Source organism: Sebastes umbrosus, chromosome 3 (assembly GCF_015220745.1).
Source record: "Sebastes umbrosus isolate fSebUmb1 chromosome 3, fSebUmb1.pri, whole genome shotgun sequence".
Classification (NCBI taxonomy): Eukaryota; Metazoa; Chordata; class Actinopteri; order Perciformes; family Sebastidae; genus Sebastes; species Sebastes umbrosus.
Genome location: NC_051271.1, coordinates 14,065,686 through 14,090,781, shown reverse-complemented (window position 1 = coordinate 14,090,781; position 25,096 = coordinate 14,065,686). Strand labels below are relative to the sequence as shown.

At 39.3% G+C, this 25,096-nt stretch overlaps 1 protein-coding gene across 11 annotated transcripts in view; it reads right to left on the bottom strand.

The window, feature by feature from the left end:
• ctnna2 (catenin (cadherin-associated protein), alpha 2) overlaps positions 1-25,096 on the bottom strand; it is a 375,732-nt gene that overhangs the window by 149,997 nt on the left and 200,639 nt on the right. Inside the window, exon 8 of one of the 11 annotated variants that reach the window (XM_037765887.1) lies at positions 3,896-5,076. The exons of 9 other annotated variants lie outside the window; for them this stretch is intronic. In XM_037765887.1, the coding sequence (XP_037621815.1) occupies positions 4,954-5,076 (123 nt within the window). In that variant the 3' untranslated portion in view covers positions 3,896-4,953. Of the gene's footprint in view, positions 1-3,895; positions 5,077-5,113; positions 5,238-25,096 lie in introns of those variants that run through there. One more of the 11 variants, XM_037765889.1, reaches the window with a different exon arrangement.

Here is a 25,096-nt window from a genome sequence, read left to right as displayed (position 1 = left end):
CTGAATGATGAGTTTTCATCTGAACCGGACCGCAGCAGTCTGTGACAGTAAAGGGACCCTGTATCAGTAACTAACATCCAACCAATGTCTGAGGAAGTGGCCCATGTAGGATGAAAAATAAAGGTGCAGCGTGAGCAATATACCCACAATGTACTTTCATGCTTTTCTGGCTATTATCTCTGGGGAACATCTAAATTAATAGTCTGCATGTACTCATGTAAGTGCTCAAGTAACAAAAGCACTACATTTTGTGGTTATTTTTTTTAAGGGGAAGCATTTTGGGGAGTGATAATGGCTTAAAGTTGCCATGTGGGATTTATGATCCATTTCTTATTTATGGCACCAAGGGCGTCCCACTTTAAGACTCAACATAGCTGTTAATCATAACCTGCCATATCAGGTGAATGCAAATGACTGCAGTGTGTACGGCAGGGCATCATGATGCGGGTATAGACCTGTTTAATTCTCTCGTCTTCAATTTTCACCCCCTCAGAGTCCTTCACAGCCCCTTAAACATGCAACTGTTGGGTACATTTGAGATTGTGAAGCTTCATTTGTATAAATATTGGATGATGCCTGGCACAGAGGCCGGCACTGGCACCGCTATTGATTTCATTTCACTCCTTTCTTGAACAAGCAACCGGGGCAAAAGGTGATGGAGAATGGCTCTGAATATTTTAAAAGCTTCGAGTCCTGAGGGCTGACGCTAAACTACTTTAGACTTATCTCTATCCCTATTCACCTTTACCGTTTCTTTTCTTTCTCCCCCTCTGTTTCTGTGCCCATAAAACACGGTAACTGTAGAGGAAAACATCAATTCATCTAACTGACAATAGATCAAATCTCTGCTTGACCTGAGCTAGGGGTGATAATTCCCTGGGGGGAGATATGGGCTCTCAGACGGCATCCATTATAAATGCCTTGATTGATGATGCTCAGTGAAAATCAATACAGATGAGTGGTGACCAAAATGATCAGAGTGATAACAAATGTATTCATCTCTGCCTCACATTTTCAAGCGTACACTGATGGATGAGGATGATATGTTTTATTTATATGTAAATCCAGAATCGATTTAGAAGATGATAAGTGGTTTGACATGGTGATTTGCGACTGTCTTACAGAAATCAGATCACCGTTCGGTCAGAGAAAAGAGCGATATTCGGCTTCTTTTAAGAGCAGTCGGGCAGGAAAGCGTAACATTGGTTCTGCACTTTGCAGAGCCGCAGCTGTCTGCCAGCCAGAGGATATGCAGGGGTTGTATGTGTAATGCACATGCTAGTAGGTCTGAAGCTATTGGCTTGTAGCTTAAACTGAGCATGTGGTGTATCTGTGCACATGCAGTTCCGTTCATGTGTTGTTATAAATAAGCCCGACGGAGCTGGAAGCCATATGATGTCTATATGGAGGACTATATTTTTATGAGTGCAACGCTGAGATGAGAAGTCACAAAAGAAAGATGGATATAAAGGTAGAGTTACTGACACAGAGTAAAAGGTCACAACAATGAAATGAAAAAATTCAGAGGGGTTGAGGTGAGCAAAGTGGGGGGCATTCTGTACATGAGGCGTGGGTCAGATCTGAAGGTCAAACACTAACAATGTAGACACCCTGCAGATTCAGGCTGTACACGTATAGTTGCTAGCTGAGATCCCAATGAACACAATTTAGCCTCACCATCAATCAGCGAGCTCTCACAGCTAGCATTGTCAGAGTCCCGAGCCTTGTTCAAACAGCAAAAAAAAAAACAGCAGAAAACAGCAGAAAACAGCTTAATTGGTTTTGTAAAACACAAAACCAGTATAACAGTAGAATACAGTAAACAAAAATGGTGCACCAGTATGTATTAGGGGTGTAAGAAAATATTGATACACATGAGTATCGCAATATAATGTTGTGCAATACTCTATCGATTCTCCAAGACACTATAGACTTTTAATTAACCTCTTAAAAATCTGACAGCCCGCTGCTCTTCAATCTTTCAGAAGTTATAGCGGGCTCAGTTTTAAAGCTAGAGTGAAGATACTGGTATATCATATAAAACTGTAAAATACTGTACACTAGGAGATCCATTGGTACCAACCATGTCATACTAGCTTGTCGAGAAGGAGGCTAAATAATGGTCCAAATTTACGCACAATTTTGGCGAGGAAAAACTGACATGGCCATTTTCAAAAGGGGTCCCTTGACCTCTGACCTCAATATATGTGAATGAAAATGGGTTCTATGGGTACCCACGAGTCTCCCCTTTACAAACATGCCCACTTTATGATAATCAATACCATGCAGTTTTTTTGCATGCAGTATAATTGGTTTATTTTTGCCTATTCTAAAATGATCTATTTCTGGTGTGTTCTTTACACTATGACAGTTTTCCTAAAATAAAATTTTAAAAAATCGCAATATATAGCCTTACTTACAGTATCGCAATATATCATAATATATTGAACCGTTACTCCAGTATCATGATATGTATCCTAGCACCAGATTCTTGCCAATACACAGCCCTAGCATGCATGTACTAACTGTACAGTACTTTTGCCTGTGTGCAGTGGTGTATGTGTGCATCAGTGACAAAACATCACTCTGCAGATCTCTGGGAAATAGCTTGCATCACAACCTGCAGCAAGAGGGGGTGGGGGTGGGGGAGGGATGCAAACAAATCCTTAAAAAAATAATTAACCTGACTTCCTGTGAGGGGTATCGATCGGGCAGCATTCTGCCATCTCATTGGGACTCGGACTGGGCTGCATAATAAACGCTTAACACCCCCTCATAACTGGATGGAGAGCTAAATCATGGGTGGCAGCATGTACTGTACTGCAGTGGGCTGTAGGGAGCCGATGATGACTAATGACAATGAGTGGGTGGCTTTCCACTGCTTCTTTTATAACAGGTGGGTTATCAGGATCAATATTCTAATCATCATCAACATTATCTTTGAATCCAAAACCTCTGACACACCACTTTCTCCCTTGTTGTACATTCCTCTTCCTTTCAAATACCACTGCTGCTGTTGTTGTAATAAATATAATACAATATAATATGAAATATGACTGCACTGAAGAGCCACTAACAAAATCCTGGTGTTTGCCTAACCTACATACGCAAGCTGACGATTAATTAAAAGGAGGGCAGCAAACGGAAGTTAAACTCACACATTATATAGCGAGATCTCCTATTGCGTAATAGATTAAGTTATAAGCTTATAGTTTAGGCCCACTCACAACGCCCTCCCCTTATGAACATTGAACAAACTGTCAACATAATAACTTTACTAAAACAGACACAGGTCCAATAGGGCACTATACATTCATTACTCAGGCTAACTCTCCAGGCAACCTATAGCTCTCTACGCCCACTGCTTCATTTACATGCACCAAACTCGAGCAACACTGAATTAATAATAATCACTGAGGAGTCATTACTCTTATTGTACTGTAGGTAGTAGAGCAGTGGTGGTTGCTGAGGAAGGTGAAACCAGTTAGAGAATGGGGGCAAGGTTGGCAGCTGAATATTCATTACAGTGAGTCAGAGGACTAGTGGCCATTATTATTATTATTACAATGTATGTTGTAGCTAACTTTCTTGCCATTGCTCGGTTGGATTAGCCCCGTGATAATGTTCTGTCTTGCTTTTAACATTAAACATCAGGGTCAGCCAGTGAGATAATACACGGCAACAGCTGGGCCTTACCCATCTAACGGCAGATGTGGGTCAGCGCCAGAGTATTATGGTGGCTGAACTACAAAGCTTTATCCATGACTGCATTTATGTGTTATTGTCATTCATACCTTTACAGATAGACCCTGGTGCAATTGATGTGATATAAAATCCAAGATGATTTAGGCTAAAAAACAAATTTAAACACAAATTTTCCTCTTTTTTTTTTACACCTCAGATTTTTTTATAGGTCGTGCATGTTTTGACATATTTTTTCCAATCCAGTTCTATTCCTCGTGTGTCAATAGTCAAACAAATTAGATGCCTAAAGACAAGTGTCGAACACAAACTGTACTCCAGCACCCACACACGGAAACAGCGATCAATAAAATGCATGGTTGAGATCTCTGCAACTGAATGTGTACTGTACGTGCATAGGAGGCTACTCTGTACAAAAAAAAACAATAAATACTTTACATAATGAAACGGTACTTATCGTATATGCTTGAGGACATATTTGTTGAAGTACTGACCAGCACAAGAGTGAAACAGGATAAAGGGGGATGGAAAAGTATACATCAGAAAGAAACTGTGTAAATGAGTGTGTTCAGATAACAATGTACTAATAATAATGTATCAAACTACATCTTTCTTAGATGTTAAATATATGTGTATCTTTGAATTTACAAAGCAATTCAATTGCAATGTTTTTTTTGTAGATCAATATCAATACAACAAAGAGATTTACTAATCTATTTCTTTCGCATGTGGCTGTAAACAAAGTAGCATTAAGTTTAAAAATAAGAACAAACTTAAATATCAGCCACTCGGGGGACATCATGGCCTTTTCAACAACTATAAATTAAGCAGCTCTGAATTGACATTTAGATTCACTGAGCAACTTTTGAAAGAACTCAAACAAACAAACAAACAAACAAAAAGGAAAATGAATAAAAACTGCATACTGGGGACTGATTTCCAAACAAAGCCTTTTTGTCCTCTTAGTTGATGACTGTCTCCTCCTTTACCCAGCAGACAGCTCAACCTATTCACCATTTATGCTAAATGAGTCATCGGGACAACTGCAACATGTTTCATTATTCATACTCGGATCACCTCAAATAAAACTGAATCCCAAACAACACTTTGATTAAGTGTTTCAAAGGCGCAGCACGGCGAGACCCTAGGAGCTTCTTTTTTGAATGAAAAGTTAACGCAGGTTAAGCGAAGTAAAAATAGACAGCATTTATCATTTCCCATTTATCTGATCAGTGTCAGGATGAATAAATGCTAATCTAGACGCTCCCCTTGCTCCCCTCTCTCTTCCCTGTCTGTGAGGGGCAGATTGGCATCTCTCCAGTAGCCAATGAGATTGGCTGCATAAATGGAATTGCCCCATTCTCCAAGTGTCAGCTGAGCAAAGAGAATGTGTTTACTGTTTACAAAACTATTGTGCTAAAATGCATCCCTGGTGCAGCAAGTACTTAAGATGCAATTTTGGTAAACATTCGCAGCGGCGCATACGAGCTAATCCAGCCCAGAGGCTTCAAAATAAATACAAAAGATGGACTTACCTGTCGAATTAAATGCAGGGAGGACAGGAGATCAATGGATCCACAAAGAATGCCAAAAGAGAGACAGAGAGAAAAGAAAAGGCTTGTTAAAATACATACTTTTATTGCATTTCATTTCTTTCTGATATCAGAACAGGTCTATTTAAATATCTTTATATTCAACTGTGCAGAAGTATTCACTCAATTAGAGACCACAGACTTTTTTTCTGATGATTTGAGAGATTAGACGTGCTACAGCAGAGCACAATGGCGTGTGTGCCTTGCATAGAGGGGAGAGCCTGCAGAACCTCAGTTAAACTGATGGCGCGTTTAATGTCTAACTTGCGACAGCCATCGTAGTGGACAGTGAAAAGAGGAAGAGCAGAAAGACGGCCTTTTATTGGGAGGCTGTGCTGACAAAGAGCTGACGGTGACACTGGCATCCCACTCTGCCAACCATGCAGCACAACACTACAAGTCTATATAACACCCTCACCCCCCCCTCCCTCCCCCCCCTGCTTATACAGATGTTAGGACTTCATCACATCATAGCTGTTACTGCTTCACACAAACTGTAAAAGAAAAGTACAGTATGGACATTAAGTGCATTTACTTAAACCTGCATTAGGCGGAATGTTTTCGGCATCATTGGGCAAAAATTACATAATAACCTTTCGGCATATTGTAATTCAAGTGTTCTGAGAGATAACTAGACTTCTGCACCTCCTCATGGCTCTGTTTTCAGGCTTTAAACAATCTAGCTGATGGGAGACTCTGGCCAATCACAGGTCATTTCAGAGAGAGCGTTCCTATTGGCTGTGCTCCGGCTGGTGGGCGGTGCTCGGTATTTCCTCAACTGATCTCAACAGTACACTACAAGGCACATGATTTTTTTTTCAGATTACGTGTCTCATGCACAACTCTCAGGATATAGTGACCGTTTTATAAAAATAACTTGTTTTAATCATATTTGCTCCATTTCTACCCACTGCAGCTTTAAGTGCATTACTTGAGTGCAATTTCAAGGTATTTGTACTTGAGTGTTTTCATGTTATGAAACTTTTTTCCTTTTACTACTTTTTTGGAGGTGAATACAAAAATCTGAGAGGAAAGCGTCCAAGGTGAAAATAAAATAAATTTACAGTATTCTTTCCATTTTTCTACTACCTCACATAAAGAGATGAATGAGCACCTTCAAGGATTCATACGGCCATCAGCACATATCGATCATTCCATCTCAATGCCTTTAAATAAAGTGTGACATTGAAAACAACTCCTGAATTACTAGTCATAAGATATTCTAGGAATCTGCCAACAATCCTTCGTGAATGTGAGAACTGGACTGATATATTCCATATGTTGCCAACATGAGATGTAACTAGTTTCCAGAAATGCATATTTTTAAATATTGGCTTGTGACAAAAAAACTACTTCCTTCAGAGTTCTTTTTTTTTTTTATCACACACAGAGTTGTAAATGTAAACATTTCAAATGTGTCCCAGTTTATTTGCTGTTGCAGTGTATGTGAATGACATACTGTAAGCTGAAAGGAAGTAAAAAGCTGTTGCCTAGCAATGCAGTTCTGTTGAAACGCTCTATAAATTAAATGTTGGAGGTGATGGATGGATGTTGGATTATTAAATATCACAGTGAAATCAGTTTAAAAACAACAAAAGGAGCTGATTATAAGTGAGAGCTTTTCTCTTTTTGCTGGTAAAAATGCTCAGGGAATCAATCACTTTGGCATTGTTGCCACTCAGTGGATGGTAGTTTAGGACTAAATGAAGTGGAATTCGCGTTAAATTCATGGTAAATGTCAAGTTTGCTATATAAGGCTGCATTTCAGTCAATATGCCATTATGTTTCCTCCTGGCTGCTCTGGATAGAAGAGTCCCCCATGCACAAACGGGCTCTCCTGATTATGTTGGAAAATCCCAACAACCCAATAACTTTTTTAAATGAACCTAATAAAATGTTGAACAAAATACATTTACAATCAGATCACTGGAGCTAATGTATTGTGACAGCGATATTGCTTTTAGTTAATGCGTTACAAATTTCAATTTGCTCCGGTTTCTCGTCAAGTATATTGATGACATATGAGGGTAATTCACGGTGCATCATTAAAGAGGAAAATAGGTGCGGTTCAAAAAGAAATGCGCCTCCGTTATCTGTCTTCACAGTTGTTCGTTCACTGTGCAAACTTTAAGGTTGCCTGATAGAGCCCAAATGGCCAGCTGAATAGTGGGAGTGCAGATAAAGGGATGAAATAGGTGCTAAAAATTTATACAAACACACACAGTAGGCTACACGCACAGCATATCAACCAAAGAAAACCTCCCGCGATGGTGTTCAATGACATTTGAAGAGAAGAACACAAAGGCAAGCGACACGAAACCTGAGTTTAAGGAAATGAAAAGAGATACAAATCGAACATATTGCGGCTTTGAGCATCATTGTACGTCAGAAAAATACTGTAACAACAAAAGAGCACAGCTTTGATCAGCAATCCTTGCTTGCTGTATATAAGAGGTAAAAAAATAATCCATTCACTCTGGGTAATTAGTTTACTTATGATAAGACATATAGTGCTAAAGTCAAATATACGCTACAAAGTCAAAAACATCCATCCATCCATCCATCCATCCTCTTCAGTAGGCTAAGTAGGGTATTCCAGATGTAGAAAATGTATTATTTATACATATTCCGCTGTGATAAACTGTCACTATCAACTCAAGACAACCACATTGATTTCATATTGACAACTTTGCGACAGTGTGCCATTGACATTTTGGAATCAATCCAGGTACTCTTTATGTATAACATCCAGTACCTTATGATTGGACTAATCTTGTTGTTTATATGTGTTAGACCTTATTTTTAATGCGTTAGACTTTGCAGGAGATTAGCAAGGTTAGACTTTAAAACCTATTCCCTGGGAGTGTGACAAATAAAAAGGGGTTTAGGATGTCTTTACACAGATCTGCCTCGTGTGTTTTAACAATTCTGACCACCATAATCCATTAAGTGTCAACTTCAGCAGCATTAATTCAATCATTCTCATAATCAAAATGGTTGCTCTGAGCCCCTGCTGCGGGGCTTAGCGATGGTGTGCGGAGAATGAAAAGGCACATTAAAATGGGTTGGAGCATGCAATCCCCCAAAAAGGCATTTGCTGCGCTCTGCATGCACCAAGGACATGCAACAGTAAGGTCAGGATCAAACATCGGCAGAATACTGAATAAGTCAGCCTCCTGGGCAGGGATTCCTGTATCCAGCTCATCCTTCCCTGTCCAAAGGTAAAATGTCTGATCGCTCTCGATACGACGTCCCCGAGGGCTTGCTGGAAACTTCCAACATGCAGGACAAAGTCTGAAGTATAAGCAGGTATATGCTCTTACAAAAAAAACCCTGCTGCCTACATTTCACAATGTTTTTAAAAGAATTTCCCCACTCTACAAACTCTTAATTTCTCCTTTTTAATACAGTCATCTTTGTTCAACCTTTGGTCACAAATAAAGAACCTGTAAAATAACCAAAAACCAACCAAGCAACATTACATGTACAGTATACTGTAATAAAAACTAAATAAAACTGCGAAGGCTCTATAGTGAAACATTAGTTGCTCTGCCTTCATTTTGAGAAAAACTGCAGAGGCCCTGGAAGCGTCCTCTATCTGTTGCTAGGCAACCACAGAGTCAGCTGCTGTCCACTACTTTGCTATTACATTAGTTAATGTAATTCTAATTGCAGGGGAAAAAACAGCATTCACAGTCACGAAGCTGCAAATCTGATGCCAATTATTGTGATGTCCCTTCATGCTGAAACAGTGGGCAGAAACAAACAATACTATCTTCTTCTCCCTCTTTACAACAATAGCTCTGATGTGGAAGAAGAAAACCAGAAGAAAGCCTCACCTCATTTGATTAGACGGCAGAGAAAAAAAAGCTGTGGTGACGTAGGCCATTTTTTTTCTGCACACAATTGAACACTTTTCAACTTGGGGTGCTCAGAGCATTTTATAAAAAAACATGCAAGGTGTGCTGCGTGGATAAAAGCGAGGTGCCCTGGGTGCATAAGCAGCATACAAAACACCCTCAGATCCAGTGAAAACTGTTAGAAAAGGCAGCTCACTGACAGAAAGGAGTCCGGTGTGATCACCTGCTTTGCCCGCTCACTGCACCAACCAAGGTCTTTAATTTCAGTGAGTCCCTAAATGTTTAGCATGAAATGTATGGGTTTGGTCCTGAAGTTTGCTTTTATTGCAAATTTGTAATCTTACCTGTGATAAGCATAAATGTGACCATACAGGCTTTTCGCATACACCGTAGCTGTACCTACAAAAAGTAATGCACTATAATTCGTATATATCCCACAAAATCAATTAATATATAATCCACGTAATTGAGATTTATTTGTCATGTAACATCCGTGCTTAAGTTACGCCCCTTCTGGAGGTATTTTAACCCAAATCATGATCTTTTCCTAAACCTAACTAAGTAGTTTTGCTTCCTAAACCTAACTAAGTTTTATTGCCTAAACCTATAACCAAGTCGATCTTATCCTTAACCTAACCAAGCCAATCTTTTCCTAAACCTAACTAAGTAGTTTTGTTTCCTAAACCTAACTAAGTTGTATTGCCTAAACCTAACCAAGTCAATCTTTTCCTAAACCTAACTAAGTATTTTTGTTTCCTAAACCTAACAAAGTCAATATTTTCCTAAACCTAACTAAGTAGTTTTGTTTCCTAAACCTAACTAAGTTTTATTGCCAAAAGTTAAACAAGTCAATCTTTTCCTAAACCTAACTAAGTAGTTTTATTTCCTAAACCTAACTAAGTTTTATTGCCTAAACCTAACCAAGTCGATCTTTTCCTTAACCTAACTAAGTAGTTTTGTTTCCTAAACCTAACTAAGTTTTATTGCCTAAAGTTAACCAAGTCAATCTTTTCCTAAACCTAACTAAGTAGTTTTGTTTCCTAAATCTAACTAAGTTGTATTGCCTAAACCTAACCAAGTCAATCTTTTCCTAAACCTAACCAAGTCAATCATTTCCTAAACCTAACCAAGTCAATCTTTTCCTAAACCTAACCAAGTCGATCATTACCTTTTGTTTCCTAAACCAAACTAAGTAGTTTTGTTGTGTAAACCTATTCAAGTTGTTTCTTGTGAAGACGGAAGTTTATTTTGAAAATAATGCATGCATGTAGCGAGCGGATATTGACACGTGTTGCTGGACATTCGTAGGAAAAACGCACGAAAAAATTAGGAAAGAAGAAATCATATGAACCGTTGTATGAGGATATGTTGAAACATACAACTAGCCAATGTAACTATTTGTTAGAACAGCAAAGAAGTAAATTAACATTAGTGCTGATCAGGTTACACTGTGTTTCTCCCGAGCCAGTCAAATGAGAATATAAATCACTTTTTTTTTTGTGGAATTTCATATGCACGTACCCTTCAGGCAAGTGTTCTTTCCTCCTCCATTGAAAGCATTTGGGACTAGAGTGTGGGAGTGGGAATGAGAGTTGTTGTTTTAAAGCTGGCACTAATGAAACCCATGGGTCCCACAATGACAATGGGAAGATGTTTGATGAGAAAGTATGTGGTCCAGTCTGTGCTTTGTGTTTGGCCTTGCATGTGTGTCCATGTGTGTGTGATTGTATGTGGAAGTATGACAGCGGGAGAGAGACAGTTGGTAAAAAAAATTAAAATAGATCCATAACATCAGTTTGGGTGACATTTCAAGAACTTTTAAAAGCTGCCATATGTTCCTCTTTAATCTTTTGATGTTTTGAATGTCCCATGCTTGCAAACTATGAATATATTTCGATTATTTTCAATAAAAAAATGGCAAAAAACTTCAAACACATACCATTATATATCTACCAGCAGCTCTCCATTTGTTATAAAATGCCAAATGGGACAACCTACAGTAATTCATATGCCTCAAAGGGAAAAGTTTAACAAAGACTATGCAGGGGCAAAAAAAGTCAAGAGTTATGCTTTTAATGTTGAGTGCTATTTAATGCCACCAGAAGTGCAAAACAAGATCAGTTTTCAAAAATGAATCCAAACAAAAAGAGCAGGGTAACTGACAACACCTCAATTGAATTCACAACATAATTGCTGAAAAATGAGAAAATATCTCAAATCTAATCTAACTAATGGTTATAAACAAAAAGACTGCTACCAGCTCTTAAAGCAGGTTTTAGCAGTACATGTTCCAGCTACTCACAATATTACAATTTCTCAACCTTGGGGCCAGTGTCCAGTGTGGTAGTACACAGCATGCATCTTCCATACCTGAATTCATCTGAGCCAACAAGGAACATGGGAACATAGATCGTACTGTATCTTATCAATGCTTAATATGAACAGGTACCAGCAGCTCTTTACCTTGTGACCTTATTCCACATCACATTTTTAGGTTTTCAAATATATCTAATTTCCTTCAACGCAAAAGTCAAACAATTAAATCGAGAAAAAAAAAACTAAACCCTTATGTGAAAATAACACAATTCAATCTGACCAACTGCACATGAATTCCATTATAAAAAAGTATGAACAACATATTCTGCATTCGACTCTCTCAAGCTTAAAGTATACAGTTTGGGAATAAAGCCACGCATCTCTGTTACAAGGACACTTCCTCAGCTCTTATACATTTATAAAGGGAAGAGACTGAATGGTTCACAGTCTATTGTGTGTCTTGCATACTCAAGCCACAATTTTTCTAACGCCCCGCCTGGATATATTACAAATCTGTGCCTGTGCCCTCTCAAAGGTTGACTTGCAGGCTGAGTAGCGCTTCAATTTGCTTTGTGTTCTTTCAAATCTTTTGTCATCAATATACTTCCGTACTCGCAGCTCTGTCAAGCTCTGTCAGATAATTGCTCCAGTCTTCCTCTGTCTGTCTAAACATGTTTTAATGCTCAGATATCTGAAGATCATTGAGAAATAATATGTAACTCTTGTTGCAATAGACACTAAGGAACCAAAACCACATTAAAATCAAATCAAAGTCATTTTAAACTAAACTTGAGAAAGGATATCAAAAACTAAAAATGAGCTGAAATGATTAAAAGTAATTTTGCTGCCATTTTTATTTCCCAACGTTTATTAACACTAGGATCACCTGGCTCTTTAGGAGTACTATTACTACTCCAAATTCCACGCCAAAGAGCATCTGTGTCTTTATGGGCCATTACCGCCTCATCAGTCTCCATCTCCTTAGCGCATTATGACGACTCAGGCTGTGCCGCTGTGTTTCCATAGCGCAGCAATGACATCAGTCGTTACGCAGTCCCCACGCATCATACCCAGCCAGATAGCTTATCTAACAGTTACAACCTACGTAAAATCATTTTTCTTAGCAGTGTGCAATGTGCTATTTTCATATGATATCTATTTATAGAAGGCAGTAATAGTCCATGGCGAAACAAAATGTTTTTGAGAGGCTAAATGCCAACAAATATGGATTGAAGCAGAATATTTTGTTAGATAAAAACATGTTGTGAATTTTTGAAACGGTTACATCTATCATTTTTCAATACATTTTGACTTTTGGACTGAAGACTGACATGCAATATTTCTGTAGGTTATTAATAATAGTAATTTGAATGTCAACGTTATGAATGAAGCTTCAGACTGTTCGTTACAGCCCTCATTATATATGCATACAGCGCTCACACAGGACACAACTTTTATAGTTAGACAAAAAGTCCTTCTTTTAACTATGCATTTTAATGAGCTATAATAAAAAAATATATAAAACATTGTGTAGGTAAATAGTGAAACTGTAATTGTAACCTTGACATGAAATGGAAGGAACATTAGAGACTGAAATCGAGTTAAAGGTTTGGAGGACAGAGAGTCAACAATGCCAAAATCCAATACAACCAGATGGTCCCCGGAACAAGCATCGCCTAGGGTAAGTTACCTCCCCCCAACAATTTACTGTACATCCAAGCATGGACCCACACCAAACATCCCCCCGCTCCATTCTCAAAAGTATTTAAGAATGGCACTAAAGACATCCACTGTGCATTTTGTACAACTGTATTTACGCTGTTAAAGTGATTGAGTTGCAAATAGGTGATTATAAGATAATCTGCTTTTTAGAGCGAGAGACGCTGTGGCATTCTTACTGTTTTAGATACATAAAGATACACAATAAGTCTCAAGTAAATCCTGTTGTTTTTATTGTGTTTTTTTATGGGCATTTATGTATAAACGCTGCTTCCCTCCTATTAAAAAAAGAAGCATGTCTTTCTGGCACCTTTCTCAGTTAAAGGTGAAGGCACTGAGGACGGAAAAGACATAGCTAAATATCCTGAACAAATGGTTTTATTTCCTCGGATGAAGCAAAGCACAAAGTAATCAGTGAGCAACCTCTCTTGCCCCTCTTTCACAAGCCCACGCACCAACACATCCCACACTCGCAGATATACTGAGAGAAGACGGGCTTGTTATTGGCCACAGTGTAGGAGACTCATCAATCAATCATGAATTAATGGTTGGGCCGTCTCATCGCGAAAACACACGCACCCCTGCAGTCACATAACCACGCGCATGCAGACTCCCGGCCTTGTGGACACACATGACTCAAAATCAAATCACAAAAGCCATTTCATTAAACTGAGCTGTGATTCAATAGCTTTAATCATTTACTAAATGATTGTTGGAAAAAAACAAAAAAAAACACTCTTTCAGGCACTGTTGCTATGCCACATATTCTATAATTCCACATCATATCGCATTAAAAAGGACCAATAAGCACTGCATTTAGACATTAAAAAGCAACCACAAAAGCATCTTAAAATGAGCTTACAGTGTTTTTGTCTCTTAAGCAATATCACGGTGCCTATTTGTCCATTAGACAACAACTAGAGGGCTGTGTGACAAATCTCTTTCATGGAGAATATTGGCATGCATGTTTTGGGCCATACCAGCCATAAGGGTCTCCGTAGGGGGCGGTGAGAAGGGATATGCTCTCCAGTCATTGTTGTTTGAGAGGCCACTGAGCCTCTTGATCCCTGGGTAATCTTCAGCTATCTGTCTGAGTTATCACCTCTCCTGATTTAGGTCACCCTGGCTGCTTTCGGTTTTTTAGGTTGTCTGCCATCCCCCCACAGAGCACACACGCACACAAATCCCACATGCAATTGGACAAGAAGATAAACAGGCAGCCCGACTGCAGGGAACATTAACACATTGCTCTCTCGGGTAAAAAACGATATTCAACCTGGGATGGAAGAGACACTAATTTTACTGATGTTATACAAGACTTTCAGGAACTCAAAACCTTATATATTTTACTAACCTACTCCTGCTTTTCTATGACACGTCAATGATGTAATTTTCGTCACAAATTAATAGCGAGTTTTGCAAATGTCCCTGATATTCTGGCCCTCAACATTGCTCATACTGCTTATCTCTTGTCTGGTATGTTTGTTTATAATAAAAGTGCGTATTGTTCATAAAAAATTGTATAATTTATTTGGTTGATCAGACAAAGTGGATCAGTCTTTCAGTTTTTGCCGCAGACTGTATATAAGAAATGGACGTAGTCACCGTGATATCACACATTGGTTTGTAGACTGCCGTTTTGAAGCCTTGAGTTCTGCATTTCGGTCATCGCCATCTTGGTTTCTTGCAACCAGAAGTGACACGAAAGGGTGGAGCTAAATACAACCGAGCGCTGAATAAGACATTTTTAGGCAACCAAAAAGGCTATAATTAAGTTATATGAACAGAAAACACACTGTGAAAAGGATAAAGTTTTAAGACAAAACGCAGACAACTCCCAGACCGGACAACGGTGTTGTAGCGACCTGTCAATCACAAGGTAGCCATGCCCTAAAGAATACCCTGCTTTATGGTCTATTTGACTCTAAATGGGACCATAATTTATTAAATGAACATCATGCTGTAATGAAGAAGACTTGAAACTAGTGATTGAGACCATAAACTCATGTTAACAATGTTTACTGAAATAATAAATCAAGTGAGAAGTAGGCTCATTTTCTCATAGACTTTTATACAATCAAACTTCTTTTTGCAACTCTTTGCACTTCTTTTTATGGCCTTAATTGAAAGGTTAATATAAAACTTTTAATTTCAGTGTCATCATGTGGGCTGTTTCAGTCTGTAGTCAATATCAATTAATTTCATTACAATTACTTTTATGCATAAAAATGAACTTGTAAGCACACTATTAAATATATGACCATTAGTGTGGGCATTTTCTTTTTCTATTCTTCAAAATCCCTTCACGCACTTGTGTTTTACTTACAGGTGAGCAAAGATATTTTTCGTTCTACTACACGTGCAGAAAACTATAAATAAATTAAATATTGTGTATAGTCTTGTGTTAGCAATTGTTGACTAAACTGTGATTGTTTTATCTGCATTTAATGGTTAAAAACAATAGGACAAATTCAGCACTCATCTTTGCGGTTTTAGTGATTTTCAATGTTTACTGTTGTTATTTCTGAGGTAATACATTTGTTAATGTGAACACAAACAGTCCTCTATTTGAGACGTGGTTCAGTTTGATGACCCGGTGGTGTATATGGTGACTTGAGTTACCATAAGAGCCAAAAACATCCTGATAAGTCTCACTTTGCAGGATTGTGCTGAACTAATGTCAAATCGTTGGTTACTAAAAACTGGTCTATCCGTTGAAATATAGCCTAAGTAACATTCTTCCCTCATATCTTTCTTTTTAAATCCTCTAACAGTGTAGCATGCAGAGCCCCATTTTCAGATCAGACTGCAGCTCAGTGTTACTCACCCAGCACCCCCAACCCTAAGCTACGTGGCTCTCTTGCTCCATATCATCTCCTTATAGCCAACACTTCTCATCTCTGTGACTAACAGTTCGCTCCCCGGCCCTTGAGGAAGACTAATATCCTGTCCTGCTTTGCTGTAATGAAAAACGTAGGCCATGGAAAAAGGATGGAAAAGTGTGGATAAAGGACAAGCTGCTGGGTCTGGTCTGGGTGTGGTACCAGCTCATGTCTGCCATTTAATTTCAAGCTGGGTTCATACTAATAACATCTCCAGCTGAGGCAAATTATTTTGTTCTAATTTGGGATAGAGAGGGTTTTGGACAGGTGATCTGATTCCCTTTTAAATCATTATTTATACAAAATACATATATGGAAATAAGATTGATTGGATTATATTCACCAGAAGTATAAAACATTACATGTCCCTTATGAATTAAAAAGAAAATACCAATAATGTGTGAGGGAAATGTCTTTATTCTTTGATTTTTGGGTTGCTAAAATTAATTTTTTTATAAATACTGCCTGACAATGACTGATATATTTGACTTCAGGACATCTCTGACTACATACTTGCTGGAAATCAAACATTTTTACTGTATTAATTTAGACATTTTCCAAAGTAAAAGTGGTCTAGAGTTAAAAAAGTTAACAAAAATTGCAATAAATCGTAATATCCAATCACATACTTGTAGAATCGCAATCGTCACCCAATTATCGTGATGGTATCGAATCGGGAGATAGGTGTATCGTCTTAGCCCTAGTTTTTACCCTAAAACACAGAACTATTTAACAAATTAAGAATGGAAGTGAAATAGTATCTCAATTGTTTATTCTGATGATGCATAAAATCATACTGCAGTTTTGAATGGAACTGTCCACACACGGTATCAGTGTGTGTGGATATCATGCCTGACTTGAGAACAAAACCAGCAATAGTTTGGGACAGTGAGACTAAATGCACCCATTCACTAAAGAGGGAATTACTGACCTGCTGGGTCAACTGCAGTCTGTCGCCCCAGGCCTTACTCCAAAAAGCCACCAATCGGGGTACGTTCTCATGATCTTGACCTCAGCATAGATGTCACAGAGGATGGGTGCAAACAGCGTGTTCCCCTGCTGCTTTCCAGCATATAATACATCACTTGCCATTATGTAGTCAACATCCCAGTCTCGCTCCAACACTGGAGCATTGTTTGAGGAAAACGGGCAGCATCGGTCACAGTTAAAGGAACGATTCATCATCTAGGGCTACAGGCCATGGGTGCTCTTGACAGCATTTCCCGCAGCAACCAAGGGTCTGTGTAGTTCCCTTCACAAATGCTCACGTCCACAGCAGCCCAGACAACATCAACATACTTCTCATGTTTTCTCATTCCAGTATCTGGAAGAAGAGTTCATTTAATACCAGCTTTATCTCTTCTTACCATTCCTAAGTAGAAGCCATGAAATTGCATCTTCCGCAATTTCGGCATCGTGTGTATTGCCTCTCGCCGTGAATGTCACCTCATTTTTCATACGTATCTGTATATACATAGTCATGTTTATCAATGGAGAGCTAGTACGGTGCTGTCATCATATATACATGTTAACTTGTGCTGTGTATTGCTGCTTAAACCGGCTGTAGTATAAAGCTATCATCAGTGAGGATAATGACACACTCCAAGCTATGCTTACAAAAACAGGAAGTTCTAATTAACACTGTCACCTCAAAACATCTGGCCCCGGACCTTTCATTGCTGAATGTGCATGTTTTCACAATAGAACAGCATGTGATCATGAGTAGGTCACGGTTGCTCCTCAAGACATGCGAGCCAAGAAAAACAGCGATGTACTGGGATATGCTACGCTCTGAACCTGAACAGGAGTAAATTGGTAAGCAAAATGAGTTTGCGGCATGTCACCCACCAACACACACGAAGATATGCACACAGACATGCATCTATCTCCGGCTCGGTGTAGGTGGCGGTGGGGAAGCACTGACTAAAACAATCTCTGTTATGTGAGCCCCCATCAAACTTTCCAGGGCATCATTTCTGCAAAAGGTAACGGTTCTTGACAGCCTCACCCACACATTGGGCCTTGAGGACCTGCTGAAAAAGGGCAAAAGTGAAGCCAAAGGTCTCTTTCTTGCTGCACATAAATGCATACAGCGCAATATAAACAAAAGAATAATGAAACAAAGAGACAGATCCTGTTATCCTCATCCCTCACATCCATAGGAACAGTTATACTGTCTGCAGTGCAGTGGAATGTCATCCACTTTGAGCTGGAGTTTATTCAATAAGCCTGTACACACATGCATCATTCATAGCTGATAGAGCTGCTTGAGAACATGATGCTGGGCCAACTTTCTTTACTGGCTTTGAAAACAAAAGCTGTCGATAATATGATGTGCTGCATCGCATTTGCTGATCATTTTCTCACTTATAGTCTTAAAGGACAACAGTACAGGCTCAACTGTGATGCAGTGAGCACATGTGGGTAAATGTGTTGGATGGGGTCAGCCAGGTAAGAAAGTTTCATACCATCTGATGTCTACAGGGGATCTAAATAGCTTCATACCTCTAATACAATGTTTTCAGATACTATGCTGACCTGATACTGGACATTTAAGAGCATTTAGCAAATACTGCACTGAAATGTATAGTCAACTGAACACCTACAATTTGTAAACATATCTTATAATACAGAGAGGGATGCTGTAATTGATCAGAGAAGATCGGAAAAGGAGAGGAGAGAGAAGAGGAAGATATTCATTCCAAGTTAGTTGCGACATCTAGTGGTGTGGTTGCAGATTGCAACCAACTGAGTACCCCTCCGCTCACTCCTGCCTTTCCAATGCTGCGGTAACTCGAGCTGTGAGGTGTAAAACCGTGGTAACGCAATTTGCCTCGCTCCCATCCTTTGATCCTTGCCATTATAACACTACTTTAGGAGCAACAGAAGTCAGACGGTGCCACGGTTTTGCACTCTGCAGCTCACATTACTGCAGTTTCACAAGCGTGTCGGAGAACGCTTTGGGTAACGTAAAACCGTGAAAGGCTCTCTCTAGAGCCAGTGTTTGGTTTGTCCATTCTGGCTTACTGTAGAAACATGGCGGAGCAGCACGGCAGACTCCATGAAGAGAACACTAATGAAAACATAGTTATGAATATTATATTATATTTCTGCTAATAGATCTTCCAAAATGTTACACACTGTTCCTTTAAGATACGCTGATCATTGTTGGTAGCCAGAGTGGGACTCCAGATCCAGCCAGACAGGCAGTGTTTATAGGCAATAGCGCATAGCAAGCACTGGTACCTGTGTTAGCAGCATGCGCTGAGCTAACAGAGCAAACAGAGCAAATTGACAACATCAGTTCCCTCAGTTCTCAGTGAAAAGCTTTTGGAGGATTAACTTTTGGATGCATCATACTTCCGTATGCCCGCAGTGTAAGCGATGGCAAAAATAACACCATCGGATTGGAAGAGCAACAAGTGCATGGCTACTGTCGTTAGGGAGGAAGGATTAATAACGACAGCTGTGATGTCATTCTGGTTGGCACTTTTATTGGGTGTGTGAAAGATACGCAAATATGGTTGTTTGATCATCTGATCGTTAAAGCTGTTCTGTGAGAGAGGCATTCAGGGAGGGGAGACTTTTTTTCCAGAATGAATGTGATGGAGTTTAACAAGAAGTAATGAATCACTACAGTCACATTGGATATTTTTAATATGTTGGAGTGTTGGCTTCTAGATCAGTAACTAAAGTAGTGGTCTTTGGCACGGCCTCTTATGCAGGAGCTAGCTACTAAAATGTTTAAAGGAGCCAGCTGGTGATCCGTATCAGATCAGAAGTCTGATATTCTGACCCACAGCTTATATTTTCACTGAAACAAGAACAAGTATTAATGATCAATTTTTCTTTGTCGTCTTCAAGGGGGAATTTTGGCTTTGCAATTGGAAACATGTATTTGCAGGTATTTCTTTTTCAATAGGATATTGTGACCTATGTCTGACCTTACAGTACATGCCATCCAGTAGTTAACATAAAAAATGCTTTTACTGGAAAAGGGTAATATCTCACAGCTTACGTATGAATGATTGATGGTAAGGCCAGAAGAGCCTCTAACCAAATCCCCATAGATCCATGGCTATTCATCTGATAACGTGTCCCGCTATGGCACAGGGAGATATGTCTGTCTAGACCCGGTTCAAGGAGTAAAGCTTGGGCTCTCTGCCTTTGTAATGGCAAATTATACAAATGAACAAAGCTCACTGACGGTATTTATGTGCCACAATAAAATGAGCTCAAGAGGGGCCGTGAGTCATGGCATCGGATCAGGTTTACTAATGAAGATGAGAAAAAAAAAAAAAAGTGAATGAATGAATGCCAATGACCTGAGCCAGCATCACACCAAGACATAAATACTGGAGTGGATTTTTTTTTAGAAAAAGAGCGATTGAGAGTGTGAGAGGCTAGAAAACAAAATTGAAAAGAAAAAAAAAAGAAAAACAGAGAAAAAAAAATCTGACATTAACAAATGATAATTGTTGTATCACCATCCTTTGAGGATCACTGTGCAGGCAACAAGGATCCTGAGACAGATGGAGGCCCATCTGAGCAAACCCACAAACCAAAAGGGCCATCAATCAAAGTCTGTGCGTTTTTATGGGGATGGGCTGTGATGTTGGTGTTAGCATCTCCCTGTCTGTCATCAGGAAAACAATTTCACAAACTCACAAAGCACACTCACAAACACGGGAGCTGTCAAAGCAAACGCCGCGTTTGAGGGAAGCTGAAGACATCTGTAACCTCTGCGGACCACGATCAAGCTGCACGTTCACCCCTTGTCTTGAAGAATATTCCAAGTCTCTCATCCACTGCATTCTGGCTTTTACATCTCGAAAGGACGCCACCATTAGGCACCCACCAGCTTTTGCAATTTAACATGTCAGCATCTGTAGGGAATTGTAGAGTAGTTGTTCAAGTTTTGTGCCTCGCTGCCTGGGGGGGTTTGGGAGTTTGGCAGTGCTCTCTAGTTGACTAATTAAAGTCTAAACAAGTGCAGAAATAAATACAGATGAGGGCTGCAATTCATGGGCAGCTTTGGCTCTAGATGGACGGCTGGCCTTACAGTAGAGTCAGACCAGTCAGACTCATCAAGTCACATGAGAGACTGAAAGAATGTGTCTCTGTGTGTATGTGTGTGTTTGTGAGAGGAATAAATACAAAAAAGAAAGAATAAATAAGAGAGAGAGAGGACAAGAGAGACAGAAGAGAGGGAGAGGATGAAAAACTAGCATCCCACGATGCATACCAATGATTTGCACAGCCATATTTAGCCCAAGCAGTATGGCATCTTAAGTCTGAGGCAATAAACCATGGTGCCTCTGAGAAAGCTGTAAAGCATCCTGCAAACATATTGTACCTTAGGATATGCTATCCATCGTTTTCATTTATCAAGGCTTGTGTGAGGTCCGTGCTCCCTCATGATCAAGAAACAAATTGCGTAACAAGTAATTTGCATCTGCATCGAAAATATCCTAATATCTGTTTTGCTCTGAATAAAATCTGCCTGCACTGATATGGACAAAATGATGATGCCACCATTAGACGCTGAATGGTGCAAATTAAAGAAAGAGTTGCAGGGAAACACGCTTATTCACTTTCTTCCAGAGAGTTAGATGAGAAGATTGATACCGCTCTCATGACTGTATGGTAATTATGAAGCTTATGAAGACTCCAGGAACATTACATTTATAACATGTTAATTAGTGAGCTTCAGAAGTGCTGGTAGGCAGATTTTGTTACCTTTTGACTAGGGCTGTCAAAGTTAACACAAATTTGTTTTGAAGCCACAAATTTCTTTAACGTATTAACGCAACTTGCGATTTTTAAGAATGTGGCGGACTCAGTTTTAAAGGTAGAGTGAAGATATTAGCTTCATATGAAACAAAAAAAAAACAAAGGATCTATTGGTACCAACCAATGTGATACTAGCTTGTTGCAAAGGAGGTAAAATAACACTCCAAACTTATGCTAAATTTCAGCGAGGAAAACCTGGCTTGGCCATTTTCAAAGGGCTTCCTTGACCTTTGACCTCAAGAAATATGAATGAAAATAGATTCTATGGATACCCACGAGTCTCCCCTTTACAGACATGCCCACTTTATGATAATCACATGCAGTTTGGGGCAAGTCATAGTCAAGTCAGCACACTGACACACTGACAGCTGTTGTTGCCTGTTGGGCTGCAGTTTGCCATGTTATGATATTGTTTATGCTAAATGCAGTACCTGCAAGTGTTTCTGGACAATATGTGTCATTGTTTTCCAGTGTTAATTGATATCCAATAATAAATATATATGTTTGCATGTAGCAGGCATATTTGCCCACTCCCATGTTGATAAAAAATATTAAACACAAATCTTCCTTTAAGGTACATTTGTAACAGAGAAAAAAATCAAGAGACAAATTAATCACGATTAACTATGGACAATCATGCGATTAATCACGATTAAATATTTTAATCGATTGACCTCCCTACTTTTGACAAAGCCAGACTGCAGGTTGTAGCTTCATAGGCCTATACTTTACGTTAGCCATCTTTGTGTTTACTGTAACACTAACCGGGGGATGTATGCTCCATGTACATTTTGATAGTTTGTTTATTGGATCAAATCCAAGGTGGCAGAAACGAGAAAACAACTGCCACCAGGAGGCTACTTCGCCGGGAGGAGAGTGTACGGCAGCCCCAGTAGACGGACCTTTAGTTAGCAGAGCTGTAGCACCTTGAATTTAGCCAGTGTAAACCCCGGCGCCGGGGGTCTGATCCCCACCGGATCAGCAAACTCTCTGTTTCTGCCGTTACACAGTTTAGACCCAGGGACAGCCCGCTGTGACTCCTGGTGCTAGGGTTTGCGCTGGTTGAACTGCTAACCGCTAGCCAAAGTTCAGTCTCCCAGAGTCGCCGCCCACCCTCCTCCCAACGAAGTAGTCTCTTGGTGGTGAGAGGACGAAATGAAAATACGAGTCATTTTCTTGTTTCTGCCACTTTGTATTTAATCCAATAAATAAACCATCAAAACGTACACAGACCCTGTCCCTTCAACGTGATTGACCAGCCCTCGGGGCAGCTCTTCGTCCTCTCATGAGAGCAGACTGTGACGCTACAGTGACTATTTTTAAAGCAAAATCAAAAAAATCCACAGTACAAAACTGACAAACCAAAAGAAAAACCTGAGCCTTAACTGTTGCTGACAGTCATATGTGAGCCTATTGAACACGATGTAACAGATGTTTACACAATTATGATCCAATAAGCCACAATCCTATTACCGTAAACCACGTCACTGATACAATTTCAGTTTAAACCTCTGCTTCCATTAACAACACAGCAGCCCATCTCTGAGTGAGTGTGACCTGCTAAAGTGTCTATATCTTTTAAGACCCATCTCTATGAGAGACTAGATATGACACAGGCTAATACCTGACGCATGTGTTATAATGAGCTCGTTAAACTATATGGGGCCTTGTTTCCAACAAGATCCACTAACCAGCCTCTGCAACGTGTACAAGTCCATAAAATTTTATTGGTTCCCACCCATTGCATCCCCAGCCATTAATTGCCAGGGTGGGCGGTGTGTTCCATTACTAAGTGCAATCTAACCTTGTTCAAAAATAAATAGACCAAGAATATAAAACATGTCTGATGACTCACAACACAAGTTAAGTGAGAGCATAATTTAGAATAAAGAGTTATAATTTAAAAACCCAATACCATTTCATTTCTCATATCTCTCACACCTATTGTATTACATTTAATACCCCGGACATGTTGGCTTCACTTTAGTTTACTTACAGCCTTTAATAAATTAACATAATCAATTCTGTTTTAATCGTTATGCAAACCACAGCATATTTTGCTTGTATGCTGTGAATGTATGAATGTGCGATGTATGAATAGAACAACGAGGTCAGGCTGGAGGAAAAAAAAAAAAAATCAATGCAATTCTATAGGGTCTACTGCATCTAGCGTTGAGTGATCTTAGATCAATGGCCGTGAACACCTTCTACATGTTGCACCGCGCTTGATTATTTTGATCCTAGAAAGGCGCTCATTTACAGTATGAACACACACACACACGCCTCAGGCATCAATCACGACACAGTAACTGCACTGCTTACCATATTTAAATAGGGAAACCACTATGATTTTGAATTTATATTGAAAGCTATATCACTGGATTTTTCAATGTTGTTTTTTGACAATCAATGACGTTTTTTTTTTTAAATTGAACTCTTCTAGTCCAACCACTGTTCTTGAATGGCATATATTACACATGAGGATCAGTTAACTTGTCATGAGGACAGTTGTATAATGTCTTCCATGGCTCTGAAGGGAGATTTATAAAATCTATAAATGTAACCCTGATGATGTCATCAGGGGTATCTCAGATTGGACTTGAGACTTGAAATATAAAAGGTGTAGATTTTGAAAAGCATGTGCATTTACCAGGCAGGGAGGGTCTAACTAGGTAGGAGTGGCCTCTGTTTTACAGACTTTGATTATTTTTGTTTTAAATCAGTTTCTTGCAAGTCCCACAAGTTCACGGAATTGCAATAGTAAATCACTGAATACCACTTTAACCCTCATCCTACCGACTGGGGTTCCTGCAGACACTATAGAGGTATACTTGTGTCATATCTCACACGTACTTTATTTTATCATTTCAATTTTCCATGACTTTGTCAATCCATTTGTTCCTAATGTCTTCATATTTTTGTTTTCTGTTTTAATTAGTTATTTTTAAAAAGACCAATGTATTGGGGTCCTAGAGGACCCCAGTCAAACGCACCCAATTGCCAATCAATTTTCATTTTACACAATATGCAAATTAACTGTAACTTTCCTAAAATAATAATAATATGTTTTCCTTTCTTCAGATGACATTAAACTAAACTAACAATGTTTTTAGAAGAAATAAGTTAGCATTTTGCTATGATGGTTGTTTCTTACAGTAGTTCATTCTTGGAGTCCCCAGGGACCCCAGTCGGTAGTCTTTGTATGTTATATAGGTTGGTAGGATGAGGGTTA